The sequence below is a fragment of the Coturnix japonica genome, chromosome 5 (genome assembly GCF_054131305.1).
Source record: "Coturnix japonica strain WE chromosome 5, WE-NBRP24, whole genome shotgun sequence".
Taxonomy (NCBI): Eukaryota; Metazoa; Chordata; class Aves; order Galliformes; family Phasianidae; genus Coturnix; species Coturnix japonica.
The window spans coordinates 5,926,687-5,952,558 of record NC_140667.1 but is presented as its reverse complement, the minus strand read 5'-3'; the positions used below and the strand labels follow the sequence as shown (position 1 = coordinate 5,952,558).

General features: G+C 40.9%; 2 protein-coding genes across 2 annotated transcripts in view; one reads left to right on the top strand and one right to left on the bottom strand.

The window, feature by feature from the left end:
• The window catches only part of LOC116653557 (uncharacterized), a 31,120-nt gene extending 22,385 nt beyond the window's left edge, over nucleotides 1-8,735 (bottom strand). Inside the window, exons 1-2 of the mRNA XM_085549938.1 lie at nucleotides 8,578-8,735; nucleotides 2,487-2,608 (exon numbers count right to left, since the gene is read on the bottom strand). Coding sequence (XP_085406064.1) covers nucleotides 2,487-2,608; nucleotides 8,578-8,613 — 158 coding nt within the window. The 5' untranslated portion in view covers nucleotides 8,614-8,735. The remainder of the gene's footprint in view (nucleotides 1-2,486; nucleotides 2,609-8,577) is intronic.
• Nucleotides 8,117-16,375, top strand: RCN1 (reticulocalbin 1). Its single transcript, XM_015863518.2, has 6 exons — nucleotides 8,117-8,422; nucleotides 9,718-9,911; nucleotides 10,088-10,266; nucleotides 10,940-11,000; nucleotides 13,446-13,645; nucleotides 14,534-16,375. The coding sequence occupies exons 1-6, from the start codon at nucleotides 8,190-8,192 to the stop codon at nucleotides 14,639-14,641; spliced, it is 975 nt and encodes a 324-aa protein (XP_015719004.2). The 5' UTR covers nucleotides 8,117-8,189; the 3' UTR covers nucleotides 14,642-16,375.
• Nucleotides 16,376-25,872: the final 9,497 nt, after the last annotated feature.

The following is a 25,872-nucleotide window of genomic DNA, read 5'->3' as shown; positions in this document are numbered from 1 at the left end:
CCCAGGACTGCTGGCAGTGCAAACCAGAGCAGCCTGAGGCCACACTCCAGTATTCAGGAGGAAGGCTGGAGTAGAGACACTAAGTCCAGCACAGAGCCCAGCCTTCACTGCCCCCATAGTAACCTGAGCCAGCTTACAGTGAAGTTGGTGCCAAGCCTCCCATACCAAAGGGAACCCAGCTTGTTCAGAACAGCGTCTTCTGTACCGCTGCCAAACTGCACAGGATCTCAGGTCTGTGTTATTCACCATGCTGGTGGCAGTACACATTTCTGGGATTTGTAGTAGAGGCTTTGCTTTGTTCATTCAAGAAAGTCAAGTTGGCTTAATCTTACTGTGTTAACAGATCTAAATATGGACATAAAGAGCTTCAGCATACATAAGCACAATGAATATGAGTTTCTCATTCAGTTTTGCATAGTACATGGTGAATTGCCAGTGTAGTCCTTTCAGCTTACCAACATCTTTAGACTTTGCCTCACAAAGATTATGTTCCCCTCTCAGCAATTCACCCTCCTTCTAATACTTCTAAAACAGAGGAAAGGCTGAGACCCCCCAGAGATGATGCCAAAGATTCAATGGATGGCCCTGAAAGCAGATGAACTGCAACAGCCAGTAAAGTGAGCACACCATGCCAACAGCGGTGCTCTCAAGCAAAGGAAGTACAGTTTCAGTTCTGGCACCCATAGAAGTCAAACACTGACACACACAATACGGATCTCTACAAGGCAACAGCAAATGTCTCCTTGGAGGGGATTTTTGCTACTTGGAGCTTTTTCAGGCTTTCTCTGTGCTGTGGTTCTAACAGTTCCTTCACCCTTCTGGTCACTGTGGAGAAACAAATTCAGTGATACTCAGGCTCTCACACTGACTGGACTCAAGAAAGCTGCATTTGCAAAAGGCTGGAATATCCTGGCTGATACTTTGCCTTTTTTTGTTCTAATAGTAAGTGACTTTAATTTCCCTCTGAACCACACTACACGCACATCAGAAACCAAAAGCATTTGTAAGGCTGAAACCTCAGCATCGAGCGTTATTTAAATCTGTAGGAATATTTAATGTTCATCACACACTTGAACTTAACAGTGCAAATGCTTTTTTATCAGTGCTTTTTTGGTTTTAGTTTTTGGTTTGTTTTTTTTCATTTTAACAAGGAAAAGTGCCCCTCCAAATATAAGCATTGCTTGTTATTTTGAGGCAGTGAGGCAAAGCATGCAGCACACAGACCACATTTGGCTTGCTTAGCAGATGTCTACAGATCACTTGATGTTAATTTCAACATAAAAGCTATTATATTTCTGGCCTTGCCCTATTAGTTGTTAAATCATTATTTATGCTTGGCAGATAAATTCTAGAAGCCCTGAATAAAGCCCATCAACTCTACTAAACTAACCATATTTGACACAACAGTTTTCACTCATAGAAGGCCCGAGATGTAACGTTTGTTGCGTATATGATTCCATTTCACAGCCTAAAAGGTAATCCCATGTTTATATTTAAACATAAACCACATATAATATGCATTCCAGCATTACTTCACAGACAAAGAATTAACTTGTCTGGTTCACTGACATTTACAACTGTGTACAACAGATAGTTTCAGTCCATAACTCAGTTTACCTAAGTAACCTCCTGTTCACTGGCACTAGATAATGTGTTTTCCAATAGAAGTTTTGGCACTATACTTGTGATCAGTTAAAAACTCGCATGCTGTGGCCTTGGATGGCTATACAACAAAACAATAACTTGAACTGTATATTTCCTTTAATTAATATAGAAGAGCTTAATTGCTTAAATATGAGCTCTACTTACTCATGCTCAAAACTGCAGTTGTCACGCATTCTGTTTTAATTTTAAGTTCCCAACAGCCATCAGTTGAAGCGTTGTTCTTTGTGAGCATCTTTTAGTACTGCTTATAGAACACTGCTCTTCTGGTCCTCTGTGCACATTGTGCACTATTAAAACTTCAAACCAGGTCACTAAAGTTACTAAAATGACTTCAGTTGATTTCAGTGGACCATGGATAGATGTTGCATTTGGCCTTTCTCTATTTTGAAGTGGCTTAACTGTGCTGTATTGCAGTGAAAAGACTATGCCTGGAGGAAGCCTCCCCTCTGATTTCCAAGTCAGCCCCATTTTGCTTCTCCCAGAAAGCCAGGCTGCCTACTCAGGGCTGGGTATTCACATTTCTTCCCACTTACATGGCAAAGCACAGAGCTGGAAGCCTGCAGCACCTATGCTATAGCTCCCTGCCACATTTGATAGAGTTATTTGCTGTAGAACTTCAAGGCATCTTACAGGTCCTAGTATTCATCAAAATAAGAACATTTTCTAAGCAAGGAAAACATGGCTACATCTGAAGGCTAAGAGGTAGGAAACACCAACTGCGAAGAGGGAGGCAGCCTCTGGAATGTGTACCGCACCATAACAGCTGACTGGAGCTGCCCCAGCCTTTCACAAACCCCTACAGGTGTAATGGAGGAACTCACTGAAATTGCAGGAGGTGAACAGTTATCAAGGCTCCTTGATGACATTTCTCCCCTGGCACAGCAGGCACAAAATGGTGAGTCTTCACCTGAAGCTTGCCACTTGATGATACCCTAAGACACAGCTAGAAAAGAAAGCTGAGTTTTTCCATTCGTCAGGATACCCATAGTCCAGACTGCTCTCCTGCTACAGCCTGGATGCATCTCTCAGTTCTGCGATGAGCCTCATCTCACACTTGACTTTTGGGCATGAAGATTTTAACCCTGGTTTACATATTTTCACCAGATGAGAGCTGTGGATTTTGTTTCGCTTCTGCTCCCAGGAGAGAGAGGCTGTAGCCAAAAGCAGGCTTTACTGTAGGGCTGGTTTTACAATTACTATTAATGACAAGCCAATTTCTCTCCCTTGAAGTCTGCTGCATGTGATAATGCAATGTTTCCTCAAACATCATGTCATAAACTAGCAAAGGTGAGCAACTGGTGAGGCGGAAAAAGTGAGGAGAAGAGACAGTAAATAAAGTCACGTGCATCAAATATTATTTATTAAACACATGGGCTTTTTTGACGTGTGATTTTGATGTTAGTATTTCCTTTGCCTTCTGATTAAATACACCCAGTTGCAGACTATACAGTTGGCTAACAGTGCTTTTTCGCAGGCCAGCAGCTTCCCTCAGTTATATTAGCTGGAAAGAAATAGAAATGGAGAGCCCACCTAACACAGTGAGGAAAGCAAAAGCACTGCTAGAGCAAAGAACCAGAATCATCAAACCCAATATTAATCCCACATGTAACGTTACCTTAGGCAAATCTTCTTCCCAAAGCTCAGTTTGGCTACCCCTACAATTCCAAGGCAAACACTATTCCCCTCAGTGTGTTATGGAGCCAAAGGAGAGCCCATCTCAGACAATCACACTCTGAATATAGAAACAACAAAGAAATATCCATGTTAAGCAAAGTAGGCAGACAGGCAAAAACTTCAGTAATACAATTGGGCCCAATAATTTCTGGCAGATGATATGAAGTCTCAGATATTTCTTTCTGGTACAGCTTGTTTTTCTTAGGTAGGCACGCTAGAAAACTGACAAAAACCCCAAAACACAACTCAACTCAGTGCAACTCAAGGATCACTGTAGCCCAAAGCACAGTTGCAAAGTTTAACAGTTAACTGAATTACCTCGACAAGGACCTTTTGGCTTCCACTGTCATCACTATGTACATCACCATTCTTGGCAGGCTGGCACAGCTGAACAGTGCTATCAGTGCTACCAATAGGCAAAGTATTGAATTGCTAATTGGCAGAGATTTTACCACGAAGACAATTCAGTGGTGGCCCAATGGATAGCTCAACTTGCTTTGAGAATGCTTTTCTTTCAAAGAAGGCCCTGACCACAAACTCCAACTGCCTGCACAGTCCTTCCAACTCTGCAAATCTCCACTCTCTTTAATCAAGGTGCTTCCCCTCCTAATGGCTGCTGCAGTGGAGAATTGTGAAATCAGTAATTTCAGCATGGATTGTAGGACCAGAACTTACATGAGGTTCCCACTGTTTAACCAAAAATTCAGCACCAACTTCACTCCTTTCCAGAAAACCAAAAGCAATCCTTGCTTTCTTTTTTAAAGAATGTTTTTAACAAGACATTCTAGCTACCTCTAAGGTAACAAAAGGATTAGTGTATATGCAGATTAGCACATGCAAAGGGCTTTTTTTTCCCTTTTACTTTTAACCAAACAAGGGAAAACTATTACCAGCTTCCTCATTGCAGTGATAATGCACTGCCCCTGATAAGTATTCAGCCACAGCGTGTCTGCTCTGAAAAACAAAGCTGCTCTCCCACCTCCTCTGTAAATGATTTGAGGAGCTTTACACCTCTGTCTAAACATCTGTGGATACAATTCCACCCCCACACGCTCACACTCCATGTTTGCAAATGCAAGAACTTGGGCTGAAGCACAATACGGTCCTGCGGTGAATCCAAGTCCCTAGACTTTTATGCCCTACATACACTGTGGAATTTCCACCCTGCATACCAAATTATTCATGACAGAAACACGGAAGGACCACCTTTCCCCTCCCTCCGTGTGAATACCAATGAGAAAAAATAGCAAGAGATTTTCTTTCCCTCCTGATCACAGAGAGAAAAGGAAATTTAAAAACAACATATATGGGGGAAGGGAGGGGAGAGTCACCACACAGTGTTGAAGACCAGGGGTGTGAGCACATACTTATATTAACATCTTCCATCCCTGGAGCTGCAGTAATTTGCATGACATTATCTACCTGGGATGTTGCTATGGTTATCACCATACATAAGTAATTACCAGGGCAAATTGCACATACGGCGCACAGATTCCTGCTGTCAGAAGCAAAGGATTTTTTTTATACTCTTGAAAATGTAAATGTTTGACAAAAAAACACTAACCACAATGATTCCTGAGAAGAGGAAAAAGTTTAAGACTGCTCCCAAATGATCTAAAATGATTGTTAACCATACTTATTGGCAACCGTACCTTGAGGCACAGCTCAGATTATCCCTAAGTGAGATGGACACTGCACAGACTCAGTAGAAAATCAACAGAACTCATGAAAATAGTAGAAATGGAAACCAGGAGCAGCAGTACTAAACGGTACCAATAACCAGAAATTAATCACTAGAAATACTAGAAAATCCCTGCCTGAAGAGTTTACGGTACAATTAGATGAGAGTGGTAGAGGACAGTGGAAGTAGGATATCACACAAAACAAACGAGGTTGTCAGCATCATGGTGTTGCCATGATCCTTTTGAAGGGTAGATGTCATCTAATCCTAGATCATATAAAATAAATCAGATATCAGCTCATTCTGAAATACTGCTGCAATTACACTGCCAGTAAGGCACAGCCCTGCTGTATACAAACAGCTTGAGCTGCTTTCTCTTGGTGTCAGCGGAAGATTTTCAGCAACACTGATGAGTGTGTTCTGTGCCCTTTGGGAAGTAAAAAGTTTTACAGAACAGTTCTGCTGCTGTGATCCGACTTCATGCAAAGCACATTAGGCTAACTGGGATGTAAAACACAACAGGCATTGCTGTAATTTAATCGGAGGTGACATACATCATTGACTCATATCTATCCAAACCAATCACACACGTTCTGTGTACAGAGGAATACCCTAATTTAGTTACTCTGAATTTACAGGGAGCAGTAGAGTTGAGGAGAAGAAAAATATTGTATTTCCATTTTCTAGCTTCTCAGAAAAACAAGTTCTTCTTTTGTTTACCATAGAAAAAAATGTTTCTCCCAGACATTTATCTTTTTCTCCTATTAACATTAGCAGAATTGTCATCAAAGATCACCACGTTCCCCAGCTGAGCTACAGATTAGATCTTTCAGAGCTGAAATAATCTCTGCTCCTGGATCAAGCCTCTCACAGCTCTCACTGGTAAACTGGGCAGCTTACTACCCCAGCCCTGACAGTGATGGCACTTCCCTGCACTCACCCACAGAAAGTTAAGCTTATTTGTGCTCCAGATTCCAGCCCCAGCATGCCATCATTCCCTGATAACAAAGTGCCACCATGAATGCCTGGACTGCTGAGTTAAATCCACAGTCTCATTCCTTCAGGTTGCCACAGGAGACACCGAGATGTATTTGATCGGATGATGAGAAAACCACTAAGTGTTTCAGAACTTCAACCTATTTACATTGGGATCTCCAGGTAAATGGGGCCAAGCTCCGTGAGGCACCACATGTGAAGCTGGTTTTCCATGGGAAGAAGTTAAAAGTATCAGCTCTGAGAATCAGCCAGCATGTCTTTGCGTGATGGCAGAACTACACAGGCCATAAAAAATTAGGTCAGGTAGAAGATTTAAAGCAGTTTTGGAGACTGGCTCTTTAAATGAAGACAAATTTGCACTCTACGAGCTGTTAGACACTCCATCACTCTTACTTCTATCAGTCTTTAGGCCTGAGTTGGACTCCAGTTTTAGTGCAGACTTTAAATGTCAGTCAGAATATACAGTGGTCTTTTCTTTGAAAGCTACATTCTGATGCCATCAAGTATAGTGACTTTTTTAGTAGGCAAGACTCAAAAACGATATGGGGGGATGATGTGCTCTGAGAAGAGGATTGCTACTGAAAGCATAGGAACAGGTATTAGCCAGCAGGCAGACAGAAAACATGGCATGGCCTCAGGCTCATTATATGGCCTGAGGAAAGGTGCTACTAGCGATGCCCAGAAATACTGATCAAAGATGTCAGCATACTCTTATCAGGGCAAATGCAGACTGCAGATAGGAGATAAAAAGAGTCATCTTTGTCTTGATGTGGGTAAACAGACCCATAGGACAGGCATATTGTAGCTCCGAGTACGGAACAGTTTGTTGAAAGTGAATAGATATCAGTGAAAGTAAATATGTGAAGAGTGAAATGTAAGATGGAAAAAGTGAGATAAATATTGTTAGATTCAGGGGAAAAACGTTATAAACAGCAAGCAAAGCTCTTTGATTTGCACTGTTTTCCAGCCCATAAAACCCTAATATCCGCCAGTGTTTCATTAAAAGCTTATAAACTACCCAGCATGCCTGCTGCTGCATAAATAAATTGCTAAAAACACATTTTCAGTGCTGCAGACCTTGTATTCAAAGAAACCTAACGTGTATAAAACTCCACCACATTACTGAGAGAAGCATGGATCACAAAAATAGCACCTTAAACTCTAAATGCAGTTAACGTTGATCATTCAGCAGTCGTAGGTTTCTCTCAGTAGAGATGTTCATAGTGACACTTTAAAAGCAGAAAATAACACCCATTTCCCTCCTCCCTCCAGTAACTTCTCATTGCTCTGCTAAGATCAAGCAACAAGCCACAACATCACTGATGAGCAAGCAGCAAGACATACCTGCCACCCATGCAGGTGGCTTACCACTTGTCTAGCAGCTTAATCCCCTAGGACAGTGCTGGCAACCTTGTTTCTTCTACTGCATATTGCTGGGGTATTAATTCCGTGTTACACTCATGGCATAGTTATGCTTGTTTGCTTACTTTACTGTTGCTTGTCTCAAAAAGCAAATTATCCTATTTTTTGTCCTTTCCAAAGTAATGCAGGGATGACAGCAGGACCTGTAAGCCTAACACGTGGGATGGCCAGACTGCAGAGACTGAGGAACAGAAAGGAGAGGAGCAGAAAGGAGCTTTAACATTTAAAGGAGCTTTAACATTTAAGCGAGCTGCTGCTTTGTGCTGATTTGTTCATCCACCAAGACAGCAAGCTGAGAACGCACTTTGACTTCTCTAATTTGTTTCCCCGAGTTCTCTCGGCGAACTTTTTGCCTTAAAGCAGGAAGAAAGACAGCTGAACAGCTGATCAACCACAGATTCCCAAGTACAAAAGCAAAGACAAACTTCGGTGACCCCGCTGAAGCTGTCAGACAGTCAGCCGTGCAAGGGGCCAGGGAGGAACACGCGAGCGGAGAACAACCCCGTAGCCGAGCAGGGCCGCCGATGGGACGGCTCACTGCCGGACCGCCCCGAGTCTCGCCGCTCCGCCCGCATCTCCCGCACCGCCCTGCAGACGTGGCGCCGCCGGGCCGGGCCGTTCTGTCGGACGGTCGCTGCCCAATCGCGAGCAGCGGAACGGCGGGGGAGGAGCGGGGCCGGGCGCGGTGAGCGGCGGCGGGTGGCGGTGCGGTGCTTGCGGCCGGACGGAGAACACGCGGTGGCAGCGGGGTATGGGCGGCGGGGCGGGGCGGTGCCCGGCGGTGCTGCTGCTGGCGCTGCCGCTGCTGGCGCTGCCGGGCGGGCTGTGCAAACCGACGGCGTGGCAGGAGCGGGCGCGGCCCGGCACCGCGCAGCAGCACGAGGATGCGCCGGGCTTCCAGTACGACCACGAGGCCTTCCTGGGCAAGGAGGAGGCGCGGAGCTTCGACCAGCTCAGCCCGGAGGAGAGCCAGGAGCGGCTGGGGTGAGCGGCACGGGCGGCGGAAGCGGGACAGGGATGGGGCTGTCCGCCCTGGGCCCGGTAGCGGCGGGGAGGGCTCGCGGGGCGGCAGGCACTCCCGGCCCCCGCTGCTCAGTTGCGGGACTGCTGCGCGAAGAAGCACGAACCGGCTGTCTTACCTTTGTATCCCTTCTCTCTCCTGTCCTGCAGGGCATCGCTTAGCTCTGCCAGTCCCGTGAGTCAAGCTGAGACCATTTCTTCTCTTGCCTTCATCTCAGTTCTATTCCCCAGGCTGCTGTTAAACGGGCTCCCCGCAACTTCTTTGCTCTTGACAACTCTGCTCGGTCTTGCTTTTACTTCCATACAGCAGTTGCATTTAGTCCTTCTCCGTCCTTTACACATGCAAGAAGGCACGTTGTTAATGAGAACAAAGTTTCCTAGCAGTTACAGAAAGGTCTTTCTAATCAATTAGCAGAGAATAGTTGGAAATGTCCTCACATTCTCATTAAGATGAGCTGTGTCCTTCCACGGGGAGCAGCACGGAACCACAGTGTGTGTCTCATGCCACCATAATGGTGCTGTTGGCTCTGAATGACCTCCTGCTCCTGGTGCAAGCTGCATCTCAGTAAGCAAAGCCACAAAGCAGTTGGCACAAATGACCAATTTAATCCAGATTGTTTGAAAAAGCGAGCAAAAGAAATCATCTCAGCATGCATGTTCGTGGCTTCAAGGACATGGGTTACATAAATTAGGTCTTCCTTTATTCTTGCACACGTGTGGTTTTTTCAGCTGGGGGTATGAACTGTGTGCAAACAGTGAACAATCACAAAACACAGCCCAGTCAAGCATCAATCTGCTGGAAAGCCACAGAAGGAACTGCAGGGGCACACAAAACACAAAGCTTTTGTCCTTGTGGCCTCTGCTAAACATCAGATACACTTGTATTATAGTTGTTTTCCTGTTCTAAGTCCATTGTAGCCTCCCCCTGAGCATGGGTTCCCCAAAGTCAGCAGGCACAATCTACAAGCCAGCTGAGATGGTTTGTTGAGTAACTTCGAGAGTTCAGGTTCTGTTTTGATTATTTATAGCAGTATTGAAGAATGAATGGAGAAGTGGTAAGATCAACTTCAAAACGCAAGACAGCCGCACCCAATAGGACAGCTTTCTGCATTTTGGGCTTCACATTTTAGTGTAAAATCAGGACCAGATAAAGATAATGAACTTGGGCTGACATCCAACTTCAATTTGACATCCAAAAGCAAATTGAAGAGGTTTGTTTTTTCTGCCCACCCTTCATGCCTACCATTCTCTTTTTACAGGAAGATTGTGGATAGAATAGATGAAAACCAAGATGGCTATCTCACGACAGAGGAACTGAAAAACTGGATTAAACGGGTACAGAAACGCTATATCTATGAAAACGTCGCTAAAGTTTGGAAAGACTATGATACAAACAAGGACAATAAAATCACCTGGGAAGAGTACAAACAAGCTACCTATGGTTATTATCTAGGTGAGACGTCATCAGAACCCTAAGAAAAAGAAATTCCAGTTTAACACAGAAGCTGTTCTAGCAGTAAGCCTTTGTATTTCTAGACTCAGAGTACATACCAGTTAATTAGGAGACTTTGTTGTTCCTTGTTAAGTTTGCTATAACGTAATTTTGTGATTATCTTGTTGAATTGGCAGAAAATCCAGAAGAATTCCAGGATGCAACAGATCGGCACAGCTTTAAGAAAATGCTGCCCAGAGATGAAAGGCGATTCAAAACTGCAGATCTGGATGGAGACTTGGCTGCCACTCGTGAAGAATTCACTGCTTTCCTTCACCCAGAGGAATTTGAGCACATGAAAAACATCGTTGTCTTAGTAAGCAGTGCAAAAGCAATGATGCTGGTTTTACTTTTGTGGTTCAGGTGAACTTTGATAAGTTTCTTCAGCCTTTCCTGGCAGAGTTGAGAAATAGGCAGACAGACACACGCGTAGTGGCCAGCTGGGGAAACAGAAAGAGATACGTAATTCTTGAAATTTCCTAGAATCACCAAGGTCGAAAAAGACCTAAAAGATCATCCAGTCCAACCGTTCCCCTATTACTAATAGCTCCCACTAAACCATGTCCCTCAACCCCATCCAGTCGTTCCTTGAACACCCCCAGGGTCCGTGACTCCACCACCTCCCTGGGCAGTCCATTCCAGTGCCTGACCATCCTTTCAGAGAAGTAATACCTCCTAATGTCCACCCTGAATCTCCCCTGCTGGGAATAAATCAAATTTACTTGATTTAGAGCTCTCGGTACAAGGAAGACAAAACAGGAGCACTTAGACTGCTCTTAAATGGAAACAATATTGGTATGGTTGTGTACCAAAATAAAGGTAAAGGTATGCTGATGTGAGGCTGTCAAAGCGTTACATACCAACTTGTAATTGCACATAGCTTAAAAAATAAACATGGTGTCCCAGTCAGGGCTTGAGTGCAAAATGACTAAGAAAGGGGAATAGCCAGAATTCTGTTTTCTCTTGATTATTTCAATGCAATTTTCCAGGAAACTTTAGAAGACATAGACAAAAATGAGGATGGCTTTGTGGATCAGGATGAGTACATTGGTAAGTCTGGAAGTTTGTTTCTTACAAAATGTCCATTTGTCCGTCTTCCCTCAAAGCTACAACAGCATCAGCAAACCAAAGAGGAACATTCGCCTGTTTTCTACTAAGTATTCTCCTAGATTATTTAGGAGGTCAACCTAGATGCTTTTCTAATGATTTTTTGCAGCAACACCTTTGTTTCTTGTACAAGATGATGCATTAAGAATTAACTGTGTAGAAATAGTGGTGAGATTTAGGGTTCTCAAACAAAATTGTGAAGTATGTGAAAAATAACTCTGTTACTTAAGTAAGAACAGAATGGAAACATTAACAGCAGATCAGTCACAGTTAATTTACACCAACTTAAGTCACTCTCTGCAGTTAGCTGCTGTCTTGTGCTTGGACATATGAAAATAAAATGGACAGGAGATCAGCTATATGCAATACATTTTAGCCTTTTGAATAATTTTGCTGATTCCAAACGCTAACCTCTCCCTCTTCACTCATTTTGATGGGTTTTAAATCAATAAAGTAGTACCACGAAAGCTATAAAGATCACTTCTCGTATAATCGGGCACAGTATACACATGTTAATTAATGGCAGGGGGTTTCTTTTCCTTGTAAATTATATTTAGCCTCAGAATGTGAGTGCTATTCATTTATGACTGAAATAACAGAGCAGCATAATTTCCACAGTAATTTCAGTTCATTCAGTGACATTACCTACATATAATTATAAGGTAATCGTCAACATTTGTTACCATTGCAAATGCTGCTTTTTCTGTCTTCTAGGATAGAAAGCATAGAATGTTCTAGTTACAATCACCCCATGGCAAGGATGATAAAAGTCAAACTGACAGGACGTCAGATGCTTCAAATAAACAATATAGTTTGCTCTTTAAAAATGAAAAAAAAAAGAAAAAAAAAAAAGAAAAAAAAAGTGAATGTGTTGTCTGAAGTTTTCTTTACGAGTTGGGGAAAATTGCTTAAGATATTCCTACATCCCTTTTTTAAGATATAATTACATTCTGGTTTTGATCAGGCTGGGGTTGAAAATGGCCAGATCTCTTCTTTGATTAGGAACAATAAAAAAGCCCACCAAATGCGGTCTCCGGATTAGGTATTTGATGGGGGAGTCTGCTGGCGGTTGCAAAGCAATTCCTCCCTCTTCCTTCCTTCTTGCCTCCTGATTTGACTTCTACAACTTTTGTTTTAGAATTTGTAAAAGCAGCAAAGCAGAATATTTCTAGCCATGTTAAGCACAGAGAACTAAACTCACTGTGCATGAGCAGGTACTGGGTATTTCAGGGATATTTTGAACAGTTGTGTCAATAGAGAGGCCTTATCCTAGCATATATCATCCTAGCTTATATGCTTCTGCTGTGGAGTAAGGGGAGACTATTCTTACATTTCAGATCAGTATTTACATCTTATACCAGCCTTTGGCCCTAAGACCAACCCTATGGGATGCACTCTTTCATAGCGCATCCTTGAAAACCAAATTCACAAATCATAGTAGTACTATCTACAGAGCAAGCTTTAATAGAAAGCTGAAAGGCTTGAGAAGTAAGCACCCCAAATGAGCAGGAGCCAACTGACTGGCCGCAGAGACCAGAAGGATAAAGTGAACACACTTATGCTTCCTGAAGGATTTTTGCAACTACTTGTGATTTGGAAGGGCTATGCTGTAAAAGAACAGATGTAAATCAGTACTTGTTCTTAATAGTCACTGGTACTCTCCAAACCCTACTTACATAGATAGCAGCTGCCACTCTGGCATTTTACTACCATGATGCATAGCAACAAAATGTAATGGAATATTGGTGGGAGGGTTCAACCTCTACTGCCATACCACCAGCATCTGCCTCTGACATCATGGGTCAACATAATAAAACAGGAGGCGTTACTTTCAGAGCAGCCCTTGTAAAATAAATAATAGACATTTTAATTTTTAATCTTTTCCTTAAAGCATTAAAAAAGAAGAACAAAAACAAAAAATGAGTGAGATATTTTACCTTGGTTTTGAGTTGGACATGCCTGCCTTAACCATTCTGCTGGCTGGAATCTGATTTTATCCATGAAGACATTTGCTGTCAGAAACAAGATAAAATTGCTAAGTCCCTTTCTCATGTGACTGAGCAAAATATTTAGCAAAACAGCAATCCTTGAAGAACTTTTTTCACTCAAATTCAGGGACAGAAGACATTTGGACAGGTTGATTTCTCTTAACTGTGCTCTGCTAGCAAGTCTAATACAATGCTAAAGAAGAGTCACCAGTAGTGAAGAAATCGACTTGAAAGATGATGTGTACAGCTTCAGTACATCCCACATTTCATATACCACACAAAAAATGCTGTGCAAAGAGTGAAATGTTTAGTTTTTCTGAGCAACACTGCAAACAACTCTAGTTAGTGCACAATTTTCAGATTAAATATGACTTGAGTGAGACTTTGATTTCCTTTCCAGCTGATATGTTTGCAAATGAAGAGGGTGGGCCTGAGCCTGACTGGGTGACTACAGAGCGTGAACAGTTTTCAGATTTCCGTGACCTCAATAAGGATGGAAAGATGGACAAAGAGGAGATTCAGCACTGGATTCTCCCACAGGACTACGATCACGCACTAGCTGAAGCCAGACATTTAGTCTATGAATCGGATGTCGATAAGGTATATAGAGTTCTAGCATGAAAAAGTAGGATTGAGGATTTTTTCTTTGGTTGTTGTTGGGTTGGGTTTATTTTTTAAACACAGCATAAGTTAGCATGAAGTGACTCCTAATAACTTGCGTTATTAGTACACTTTAAGGCTTTAGAGGCTAGACATGCTATTGTTGTAACGCATTCGTGCAAATTTCAGTTGGTAGGGTGAGAATCACAAGTGAATTACTGTTTATTAGTGCTAGAAATTCCATTCACTTTAATTAGGTTAGATAAGAAACTCTATCATCTTACGCCTGCCAGATATACCACAGTAGAAGTTCTTTTTTTTCTTCTAAGATTTCTTATCGGTTTTGTACTTTGATTTAGACTGTAAGACTGAAAAAAAAAAAAAAGATACACTACCTAAGAGGTGTCAAACAGCTCCAGTTTCTGTAATCAGATGCACATCCACTTCATTTAACAGAAGAGACTAGTAGTTCCGTGGATCCCAGATGGTGATCTTCTGAGGTGGAATGCCAGCAAGGTTGGAGCCTGAAAAACCCAAACACTCTGAGACAGGAAAGCTTAAATTTCTAACATAATCAACCATCTTCAACCAAATACGTAGAGGATTTTTATTGTTAGGAAGTCGAGAACAAACCACATGCAAAACCACATACCAGGTAACTCAGACGGTTCAGTAGTGAGTTAATTACAAGGTAATTTCAGTTATCAGTTTAACTTGACTAAAGCCAGAGGGACTGCAGTGGGTCAAAAAGCAGCAGCAACTCCTGACTCTTAAGACTTGCTACTTTGAAGAACTTTCTGTGCCCTGGGGCTCTTGTAAGTTTGTGCTGGTACCTTTTACTTAGCTTTGAAAACGTCCTCAAAGTAATTTTTCTTTTCTTGCCACCAGGATCAAAAACTAACAAAAGAGGAGGTTTTAGACAACTGGAATTTGTTTGTTGGAAGTCAAGCTACTAATTACGGGGAAGACCTCACAAGAAACCATGATGAACTATGATATAAGTATACCAAGCAGCGTGCCACAGGCCTTTTCTTCATTTTACTGAATCTATCACGTTCATCCCCTTTTGGGGGATGATGAACAAGGGACACACTCAAAACTGAATGACATGCGTATATTTTTAACATGGCAGTTTATTACCTCAGAAACTACATAGAAGTAGGGTTTGTATTATTATTATTATTTTCTTCACAAGGTTAAATACTATATCTAACTATACAGTTCTATTCTGGGAGAAAAATGGTAATGTTTCTTAGTAGGTTTGATCTGGGAAAGGCACTTAAAATATAATTCCAAGGATGCAGCTATGCTTAGAACAAAACCTACTTTTTCAATAGTCTAAGTTGTTTAGTCATCATTTCTAATAGCGTTTGAAATCATAAAATGACTTAGATTGGAAGGGACCTTGAAGATCATCTAGCTCCAGCTCCCTGCTGTGGGATCAGATCATACCAGACCAGGCTGTCCAGGGCCCTATCCAGTCTGGTATTGGAACACCTCTAGGGATCAGGCATCTAGAAACATCTGTACTTACAGTTTTACCCTTATATACAGATGTTTGACAAGATCCACAGCCTTTTTGTCTGCGTTGCATTTTTCTGTCCCAGTTGGGCTGAAGGAGACCTATAGGTCATAGATTTACAAGTGCAACGTGTGCAATTGGCCCTTCTCCCTAATCCCCACTGCAGTGCAGAAGAAGCACATGTGGCCCAACACCCATGCTGGCATTCTACAGCAAGAGTTGTGGAGTTCAGACTGACAGCTGCTCCTTCTGACAACAGAGTAACATACATTGTTTGTGGGCTGTTACAGTGTTTCCTGGAAGGAATTATGCCACATGGAGAATAATTTATCTCACGCTTTTCGCACTTTACCCAAGCCATACTCTTGTTCACACAGTGTGAATGGCAGCAGATCTATGATGGAGAAAGAACGAGACATATCACCCCCCTGGGCCTTCAGTTTTCTGTACCACACACGGGGACAGATTCATGTGGCTAAAGTCCTAGTTTGTATGTACGTACGTATAAATACGTGTTACTGAAGCAACTACATGGAGACAGCTTTCCTTCCAAAGAAGGGAGTAAGCTTTCCACACAGGTGCTTTCTTTTTTACTGTATAATGTGAGCAGTAACATGTATATTTTTATATACCTAACTCAGATAAGTATGGTTGGTTTTAAATGTACTATTTTTTAAAAAAGCATCATAAAACCACAACTTTTTGATACTATGAAGGTGCAATAACACTAATACAGACCAGCCTAGAGCAATGATGTGAAGCCTTTTGTGCCAGTAGTTCAGCCTGAAGCACTAGCTCATCATCTACAAACAGCAGCTGGATGTATGGCACCAAACTTTTCTTCTTTGCTTCATTAAAAAAAAGCTAGAAATATGTTGAGTGTACGTTTTTACTATTGCTAGAACCTGTTCTGAATGCTAAGGTCACGTAAGAACAATGGTTAAATACTTGCAGTTGAAGATAGTTCTGTATTACACTCTGGCATAGATTCCTTGCCTTTGTTAGCGTAACTATTAAGCTTCTAGTGTGCACCTACAGCATTGCCAGCAAGGTCTCCTGAAAGTCCCTACCTCTTCTGCTAACGTAGAGTAGGACAGATGTCATAAGACATAGATGGTGTTTGCTCTCCCAGTAATTCCACGTCAAAGTATTGCCTAAAAGCAGTGTTATCTGAGAAGCAATAAAATTGTATCTTGCCACATAAAAAATTATCTTTTTTTTTTTTGTTTGTTATTATTTGGACTTGGAAAGGTTTGCTGTACTGAATAGTCCTAACAACCTTGATAACTTCTGTTTTCTAGCAGCCCTTTCATACTAGAGCTTGAGATCTTTATATTTTAGTACAGAATTGCTGTGCTCTCTCTGCACTTGGATCATCTTCTGCTGTCTCAGGAAACAATACCTTAAAAGACCTCAGAAAAAAAGCTTGTTTCCTACTACTAAAACTACAGCTCAGACTAGATAGGAAGCCAAGGGTTTTCACTGGAGCCCAAGGGAAGGTTGTTTGGTATGTCTTGTTGAAATTCAGTGGGAGTTGGGTGCTGAGACACTAAGCATCGTTGCCTACAGCTAAACATGACACTTCCAAATCCACTGTGTTCTATCCCAACAAAAAAAAACTGCATCTGAGCTTTGACAGGCAATCACGTTTTCTTCCACATTACTCATTGAATTTGGAATAAAATTAGCATCAAATGAAAAAGAGATCATATTCCTTTGTTTGTTCTCAATTTCTATTAATGATTGGAATATATTGGGTATTTTCCAGTATAAAACTATGTAAATAATAATACTGAAATCAGATGAGTTACAGGACTTGGAAATTTAGGCCAATTGTATTTACAGGGCTTTATTTTTTTTTGTATGTTTGTTTTTTTACAAGAAGAATGGTACTCAGAACATGCCCAGCTATGAATAAGGCAAACATGCCAGTTAAAATGAAATTCAAGCCAATCAAGTTATCAATCATTCTAAGTATAATGGAGTCACATTAAGAGCATTTTGATAAAGCAGAGTACAAAAACATATTTTAGAGAATGACTTATCATTGATGTGATTTCATTCTAGAGGCAACCTCCTTTGTGTATCTCTTCATAGTGTTTCACTTACCAGCATTCAGCAACACGCAGTATATTTTGTGCACTAAATTTTCCTTTCAAGCTCAATGCACTATGGAAGAGTAACTCAAAAAGAGACTAGAGCTTCTGGGTTTAAATTTAACACTATTTAAGGAAAGCAAACCTTTGCTAGGGGTTATAACTGTTAACATTGTGATTTTTCAAGCCTAAGGTTTCTAATGGGGCTTGACTGTTCCAGAGATAAGATTTTTTTTCCTAGGTAACATATTTCAAGTCATATTATGAGCAAATGTTACAAAATTTTAGTGTAATGTGAAATACTGTAATGTCAGATAGCATTATTTATCTGCTTAATATGACTAAACCCATTAATTGCTGGGAGCCATGCTTCATCCCAGCAACATGAAAATTCATTTTGTGCCTATCTTGTCAGTTATTGCCTATTTTCTTAATGAATAGTGACGTAGTGAAATTCTGTCGGGAAGTGTGTTTATATATTTCCAACTGCAGGTTCTGTGTGGTAATTCCTGTTACATAGATCCTCCATTACCTAAATGTTTTCATTATGCCTGTGCCACAACATATCAAAGGTGCATTTTTCCTCCTTATCTATCTGGAAAGCCATTATTATTGCACATGCAGTTTTAATTATTAGAACTCATGAAATGAACTAAGTGGCTAATGTTCATTGTCTTATATTTCCATTTGGTGATTCAATCGGGTTAAATCTGTCTCCTAATCAAGGTACTTCACATAACTCCCTGTGGAATGGAGGATACAGCTCATCCTTATCCTATTACATTTACACAAGTATCTTAGAATAGTTGCATAATGATTTACTGTCACAATACAGAAGTCAGTCTGGATCCCAGTCAACAGCAGAACCCATTGACCTTACATGGAGGAACAAAGGCCTTCGCCACATAAAAGCAAACATAGGAACAATGGGGTGGATGGTGGGACTTGAGATTAGAAGTAATTTGATAACCATCAGGTCCTGATCCTCTTATTACTACTGAGCAATAATGCTAGGAGTTTAGGCTGATTCATTCTCACGTAAGGTATTTAGGGCATAAGACTGTTTCAAGGAGGGCAGTATCAAATGGTCTGTTCAAATATATCTAACCCTTTTACTGAGTGATGATATTGCTCCTAGACAGCTGATTACCATTAGCATATGTGACCATTGGCACGCGTAACTTGTTTTGCAGGGTGGCATAAGAGGCCACATGAAACATTTCAAAGCTAAAGATTCTTCAAGGCCTGGCATGGCCCATAGCTGAATAGTTTGAACTAATAAGCAGTGCCTCTCTCTAATTTAGTGTGCTACGTTCCATTTAATATGCCCAGTAAGGAACACATAAACCAAAATTTCTAAGTTTCAAAGAAATAAAATTGGGCTTATATTTAATTTACAGGCACTAGTGAGGCCTTTCAGATCCAAGTGCTATGTAAATTCCAACCCTGATGATTTTCAAAGCAACCTCAGAAAGAAAAGGTACCAGCTTTCCTATAGTGCGCAGGTATATAAGGGACTTAGATGCATGTGACACAGCAAAGGCAGCTTCCCAGCTGAATTCTCTCTCTCCATAGGATGAGGTAAAATTTCTTTCCCAGACAGGAGCATCTCCTCACTATGTCTGCCACAAGAGTGCAACAATCATCAGGTAGGTCCATTACTATTCCTGTTGATAATCATGTTGCCATGATACTGAATCTCTAGGGTAATTAAGGGTGACACATGCATTAGAAGTGACAGTGTTTCATCATATCAACAAAAATTTAGTTACGCATCAAGACGCTTTCACAGTTAAGTGGGAAATAATTTCTTTATATGGGAATAGTCAGGCAATCCTCAAAGTGATGGTCCATTGGACCAATGAGTGTACAGAAACTAGTGGAAAATGATATGTATAGCTTTTGAACACTTACCTTAAAATCCTCAGTGAGACCAAAGATTGATGTTACAAGAACATGAATTGATAATCCCATAGCACGTGCCACATGGTCAAACAACTCCAGTACAGGACTGCCCGAGGAAAGCCATCCTTGAAGATGCTGCACCAATAACCAATGTATGGCCAAGGTTTAGGTAAAACAGTATTACTCAGTAGCCCACTCCAGGGTGCACTACTTCCTCCCTGCTAAGGCCACAGTTGGATTCTGAGGAAGCTTGACATCAGCTCTGAACTGGATACAGCAAAGTATAGTTAAACAAGGAAAACAAACTGAAGAAACTAGAGGTAGTAACATTCTATCTTTCTCATCTGTATTCATAAACAAAAATATGCCTAACCTTCCACTGGGTTCAAGAACATTTATGGGGAAATCTGAATGGATATAATAAACAAAGCTGGTAAAACCAAGAACACAGAGAAAGAACGTGTTGAAATACTGCCTTTAAAATCTACTTTATCCAAGTGGAAACAAAACATTTTAAAAGATGATAATGCTCTAAAAGCTATTTAAGTCACCAGCCAAATTAAACTGACCAAAATCTAATTTCTTCCTTGTCTTGTTTAGCAGATACTTAAAAGATCAATATAGTTGTCTCTGTAGATCGGCGTGAAATATTAACGGGTGTGAGCATTTTGAAGCTTTTTACAACACATTCAGCCTCATTAAACATTAAGCAGGCTTGAAATATAAATATAAAATAACTATCAGCTTCCTATACTTCATAGGCAGAACAAAGGTAGATCAAAAGTGAGAAGCAGGAAGAAAGCTATTACATGAATTGGGAATTCAGAGAGAAGTTAACTTAGGAAAGCTGTCAGTATAAATAAACTCAATCAGATACATTTTACCATAAGGAAAGATCATATTCTTCTGACTCACAGACCACAATACGTGCTAAGGAGCAAAAAACGGTGGTATTTATAGTGTGAGGAATTCATAAAAACACACCTCTGACCACAGAAGTACCCATCAGTGGTCCAGTCCTCATCTACACTATAGCACCTTTCACACTCCATGTTTGCTATTGGACCTACACCTCAATGGGTTCAGTGAGAAGGAGCCTTGTTCTATTGCCCCTGCTTTTCATGAACGGCTGGCACATTAAAAACATCTGGGCAATACAGCAGAGAATAGTTTCAGGTTCACTAAAGGGAGATGTCAGCTTTGCAAATCACTGGAAGTAACTGGACATAAACTGTCAAAATAAGTCAGCAAAACGGTGTGGTTATTGTCAGAACGTAACACAAGTCTGCAATCCAAGATGTGGCTAAAGGTTACAGACAGCACAGTGAGATGGCTGCGCTATGATGTGCAGATCAACTCATTTACCCACAAATGCTGTTCTATTTTAATACCTTTTCTCCCATTTGCCCGCTTGCCTTATCGTTACTGCAGACATAAGGAAGAATAAAATTCAGCCACACACTGTATTGCCTTTACCACTGCAGATTCTGACAGGGCTTACAGGGAAGCTTTTTGGATAGCTTTCTCATTGTATTTCTTCCTGTATTGCCTAGACACAAAGACATCAGACCAGGCATACTAGGGTTAGCATTTTCTACAGCCTTCTCTGCTCAGTTTGGGAAGATGGTAACAGCAAGAAGAGAAACTGTGTAGTATTCATTCCTTGTCAGACATACTAGATTTTCCAGAAAGTGTATCAAACATAGTAAGAAACGATACTCAAATAGCATTTGACACTGGGCTATTTATGCTACATTTTTTTCAGAATAGAACTGAAAATAGACTTCTGTGTTTGACTGCATTACACCCTACTTCTGTACTTTCTTACCTACACACTATGCTGTTAATAGGCGTTGATCAGAGCAGCAACAAATCAAAGTTCTACATTTACGCATGTGCCAAACTTGCAGATGTGCCTTAAGGAGACGATTGTGCTGCCTACAAAGTCACATTTAAAATTCAATGTAAAAATGCATTTAATGGGAAAAGATTACATGCTTTGTGAGCAAAGCCAGGTTCTGCACTGTCCCCACCTTGTTCCTAATAAAACTTGGAACAGTTTCAGATACAAAAGAGCCCTGCGTTGCTGGAACAACACTCGTCCCTTCCTTATTGTGCCTATTTAAATACACAAAGGACGCCTGGAACTGCCTCCCCAGTGCCATCCAGCACAGGTAGTTGTGCAAGGAGTTCTCTCATTTCTTACACAGCCACAGAAGAGCACAAGGAAGCCACAATGCAGCACATGGTGGAGGCTGTGTGATGCAGGTGGGAAGGCACACCATCCATGTAGGTGCTGTTAAGGAGCACCACGTGGTGTCCTGCTTGCTTTTTAATACTGAATGCTTTGTCTAAATTGCAGATCCTGCAGGTTGTTTGGGGAAGAAAGGTAACATGACAACAGTGTCAAGTATTTCTTTCATACCACAGTACAACACAGGAAAAAATCAAGCGAGACAGTTTTCTTGCTGAGATTGCCATAGTTCTTATATCTATAAAAATCCTCCTCTCTCAAGTCTGTGCTCATTCATGTGTCAACCTTGCATCTGAGCTTCTGGCATGTAGGAAACAAGCCAAACATCAGAGTCACCTAAGTGCTGTGAAATTGTCATTGAAGCTTAGGGTAGAACGAGCAGGCACAAAGATGGGGATACATATATGTAGGCAGAAATAGTGCTGCAAAGGGAGAGGAGAATTTCACCCATCCTGCTGCTTTCTAATCAGATCTGAAAACTAGCCTGGCATGGATGAAATCTATTTCACTTCTGATGTTCTACCCCTTTGGAAAATTTGAGAGATGAGAACTACTGGTGCCACACTTGCTATAAATACCTACTCATGCAAGGTGCAGCAGTTTGCTTTGATAGAAGCCAGTACTCCACTCTCTCCGTTCCAACAAACACCCAACATCTTCACCTTTCAAGTTCTTTCCAGCCTTCAGTCACCAATAACTATGATCTCCTACCTGGATGTTTATGAAAGCTTTTATCTTTAAACCACAGCACAGACAGTGCTGAATTCTTGGACAATGTCTTTTGGTTCAACAATGGTACAGTGCTTAGCACCAGAGATTGTGCCTCCTGACTTGGATTCCTAAGAGTTACAGTAACATAGGTAATAAAACAACCACAGTTCCACAGTTACAATTCTAGTGGACTAAAACTCATACCTCAAGACCACCAAACCATGAAGAAATAGCGTTATAAAAAAGAGTCAACTGCATTATTTGCATTATTGCAAAAGAGTCAACTTTCAGCTAGTATTAATTCTCTCTTATTTTTCAGTGTATCTACTCTTATGTACATCCACAGGCACTGTTTTTAAGCAATCCTTGCAGACAAAAAGCACCACAGAAAGAAATCCTTGTCCAATTTTTTTTTTTTTTTTTTGCTGCTGTAAAGAACATGTAATTATGTCAATAGGAATAGGAAAGTTGTAATAGAAATCTACAAGTCACTGAAACGCATTCATTTCTATATCAAGTATTCTGATAGAATAAAACTTTGTTCTTTAAGTATGAAATGGCTATTTGGTACATACGCAATTAGATACAAGCATAAGTAAAACATGGATGAACTACTGGCAAAGTCACTTGATCATCTATTGTTTGATATTCTTATGTTTTTATTCTCAGAAAACATAGTGCTAGATTTGCAAACAGGCTGGAAAAAAACTAATTAGAACTAACTGTTGTTGAGAAATGTTAATGTAGAATGGGAGGCATTTAAAGAACAGTAGCAGAGTTTAAAATATAAGTTCATTCCAGTAAATCAGTGTCAAAATGACAAGAGAAGCCAACATGGCTCAAGACAGATATATGGAACAATACATAAGATAAACAAAAAAGCTTTTGAACCCATCCACAGAATATGAGAAGTGAAAGATTTGATTAAGTATTAAAAGAAAAAGGCTAAGCCAAATGAAACATAAACAAGAGTGAATCATACAGCTAAAAACCTCTCAACAGGAGAGGATTTGTTTTGGTTTTGTTTTGTATTATATCAGGATAAAAAGAATTAAGAATTTCTTTTCCAGAATGATATTTTTCACAAACTAAAAAAAAAAAAAAAAGTATATTGATAGGATTCATTCTCAACTGTCCTGTGAGCTATATTTGTTGCAATCTACCTGAACGCTTCTCATGAGGCAGGTTTTAGTGCTTTTCCCCCAACCTTTACAACTTTAACGTATCAATGCAAATTATGCACTAATGACACCAAGGACAAGTAGGTGAATGTTTCTCACATTCAGGCAAACTGGATCAACAGCTGAAGTCCTAACTGCCTAATGTGCCATTGGTGCATAACCAGCCTCACCTGTGCCCTTGAAGACATTTCTGTGGGGCAGTGCCTTTCCTTGGTCAGTGCTTGGTCAGCGGGTCCTTGATCCTCCGGTCATTTGTGCCAGTTTTTTGTGATATGATTTTATTTCTTCCATCTGCTGAGTGGTAACAATGGCTCCTTCAGTTGAGCCCTACCTGAGTGGCCCATGCAAGGGAGTAAGGGAGTGCTTTATGTCCCTTTCTATTGCAGAAGTATGTACTACCACTTTGGGCTTCCTTAGGGCTCAGCTCACAGGCTAGACATCAGATTTCTGAGAGAGCAAAAAAGGCAGGAACAGAAATTGAGAGAAGTCTTCACCGACACTTAACAAGTTCATGTAGTTCAAGAGAGATCCCCAAAGGCAAGAAAGAGACCATCATAATACCATTAGTTAAGGGAAAGCCTAGGGAAACAGAAAATGTATGTAGGGAAAGGTTAAAAACCATTTTAGAACACCAAGTGAGGGAAACATTTAAAACAAGCACACTAGTGGTTTGATTAATGGTTTCAGAGATGCCCATAGGAAAAAAAAAAGCCTTCAAGGATCTTACCAGGAGGATAGACAGAGGGAAGCAATGAGAACTTGGTGCAGAGATGTTCTGAATAATTTTCCCCAAGTTTTGTACAGGAAGTTAATTGCATGAAAAAAATATATTATATGTAGAACAGTGAATGTATTCCAGAAATGTGCACAAAGGATATTTGATAGGCTACATGAAGATCACTATAAAGACTGTGCTAGGCTAACAGTTTCAGAATCAGCGGTAAAATGCAAAGAAAAGTAAGCCTTGATTAATACAGCAGGTGAAGAGAAAAAACACCATTTACTTACTCATAAAAGCATTAGGATGTTGGTTAAAGAGAAGATGCCAGCCCTTCTAGGAAGAAATAAGAAATCTGCCAGTTAACCTATCAAAGAAAGAAGACAGCTAGAGACATAAGTCTATAAAGAAAGGCCAAGAATCATACTCAGACTGGCCAAAGACCTTTCCAAGACAAAGAATACATATAACTCATTGTAAGTGATATGATTAAATTAGAACATCTTTTTCACAATAATAATAATAATTTCCTAACCAGGATGGTTTCTTTTTGAGCTTCCTTCTGTGTTACCAGGGGCACAAACTACTGTGGCACAGACTCCCACAGCCATTCCCCATGGCCACAGCTGCGCAGCCTTCATCTAAAATCAGGTCTATGTTTGCTGTTGCCTTGTTCTTAGGGAATGGGTGGCTTTACTGTAACTACAAGCCTTTAGCTCTAGTTGCAGCCTCATGCTTTTAGCTGAGAAGAATCCAGACTGAGCTCCCATGCACTGCACAAGTATCACAGGTCACAAAGACCATATGCATCTCTAGAAGCCTAAAACCCGGTGAGATGGGAGAGAGAATAAACGACAGCTAACACCACTACAAAATGCTCATCATCACAAGGCATTTAATGAGGCTTAAAAATATCAACTGAGTAAAATGGCTTTACCCAGTATCAACAAAACTGTGACATAAAGGTGTGACATTCAGCTGTTTTCTCAAAACAGTAAAGCCACATGCAGCCTTTAGTTCCTAAAGGTTGGATTCTGAATGTCAGCCGCATTCCGAAATAACTAAAAACTCAATGTGACTGAGCATAGCTTGGTTGATTTAATACTGTAGAAAAAGGATGCAACACAAGAACCCTTAACCCTCTTTTCCTCCAGCCTTTCACTTATTTGTCACATACATAAATGGAGCCCACCAGCTTGCCTTGTGTCAGCTGATGTAAGTGGGATAAGGCATGAAAGATGGTGTCTTGCCCATTCCTCCCACTGGGCTGGTTGTCCTACACCCTCCTCCATCTTTGGCAGTGGCTACAGCCTGCAAAATAATGGCCAGCTTCTTAGGCCCACTCGCTGTTATAATACATTTAATAAGTATTAGTTTAGCTTTTCATATGGAAAGTTAATCCCCTAATAACATTTCAAATTACTGAACGCTATTTGGAAAAATCATAGCCACCATTCAGAAACCTGCGCTGCACAATCAGCTACGCAAGATATACAGCCTTCTGTAATTAGCGTGCACCTTTCAGACTTGGCTAATTTCCTGTTATGAATTAAGATTGTCTCCCTCCCCTACCCCAGCTGCTGCACTTGAAAGAAAAGAAATGAAGGGTAAGCGCTGTACTTTGAAGGCAGCTGAAAATTCAGCAAGATAACGTCACTGAGTTGGTTATTTCCAGGTGAACATCAGGTTATTCAACCTAGGTGAATTTAATGATTCTGGACGGGTTGTGCAATGAATCTTCCAATAAATCACTTGTAATTGCAAACATAAAAATTAAAAAAATCAGTCTGAAGAGAGAGATAACAGTTATTAATGATGGAAGGCAGTACAGTATGGATAG

Excerpts from the sequence above, each read along its gene's own strand:
- RCN1 (XM_015863518.2), top strand. The coding sequence starts at position 8,190 with ATGGGCGGCGGGGCGGGGCGGTGCCCGGCGGTGCTGCTGCTGGCGCTG. Across the intron at positions 9,912-10,087 it reads TACCTATGGTTATTATCTAG|AAAATCCAGAAGAATTCCAG; the intron begins GTGAGACGTCAT and ends TTGAATTGGCAG. Across the intron at positions 13,646-14,533 it reads ATGAATCGGATGTCGATAAG|GATCAAAAACTAACAAAAGA; the intron begins GTATATAGAGTT and ends TCTTGCCACCAG.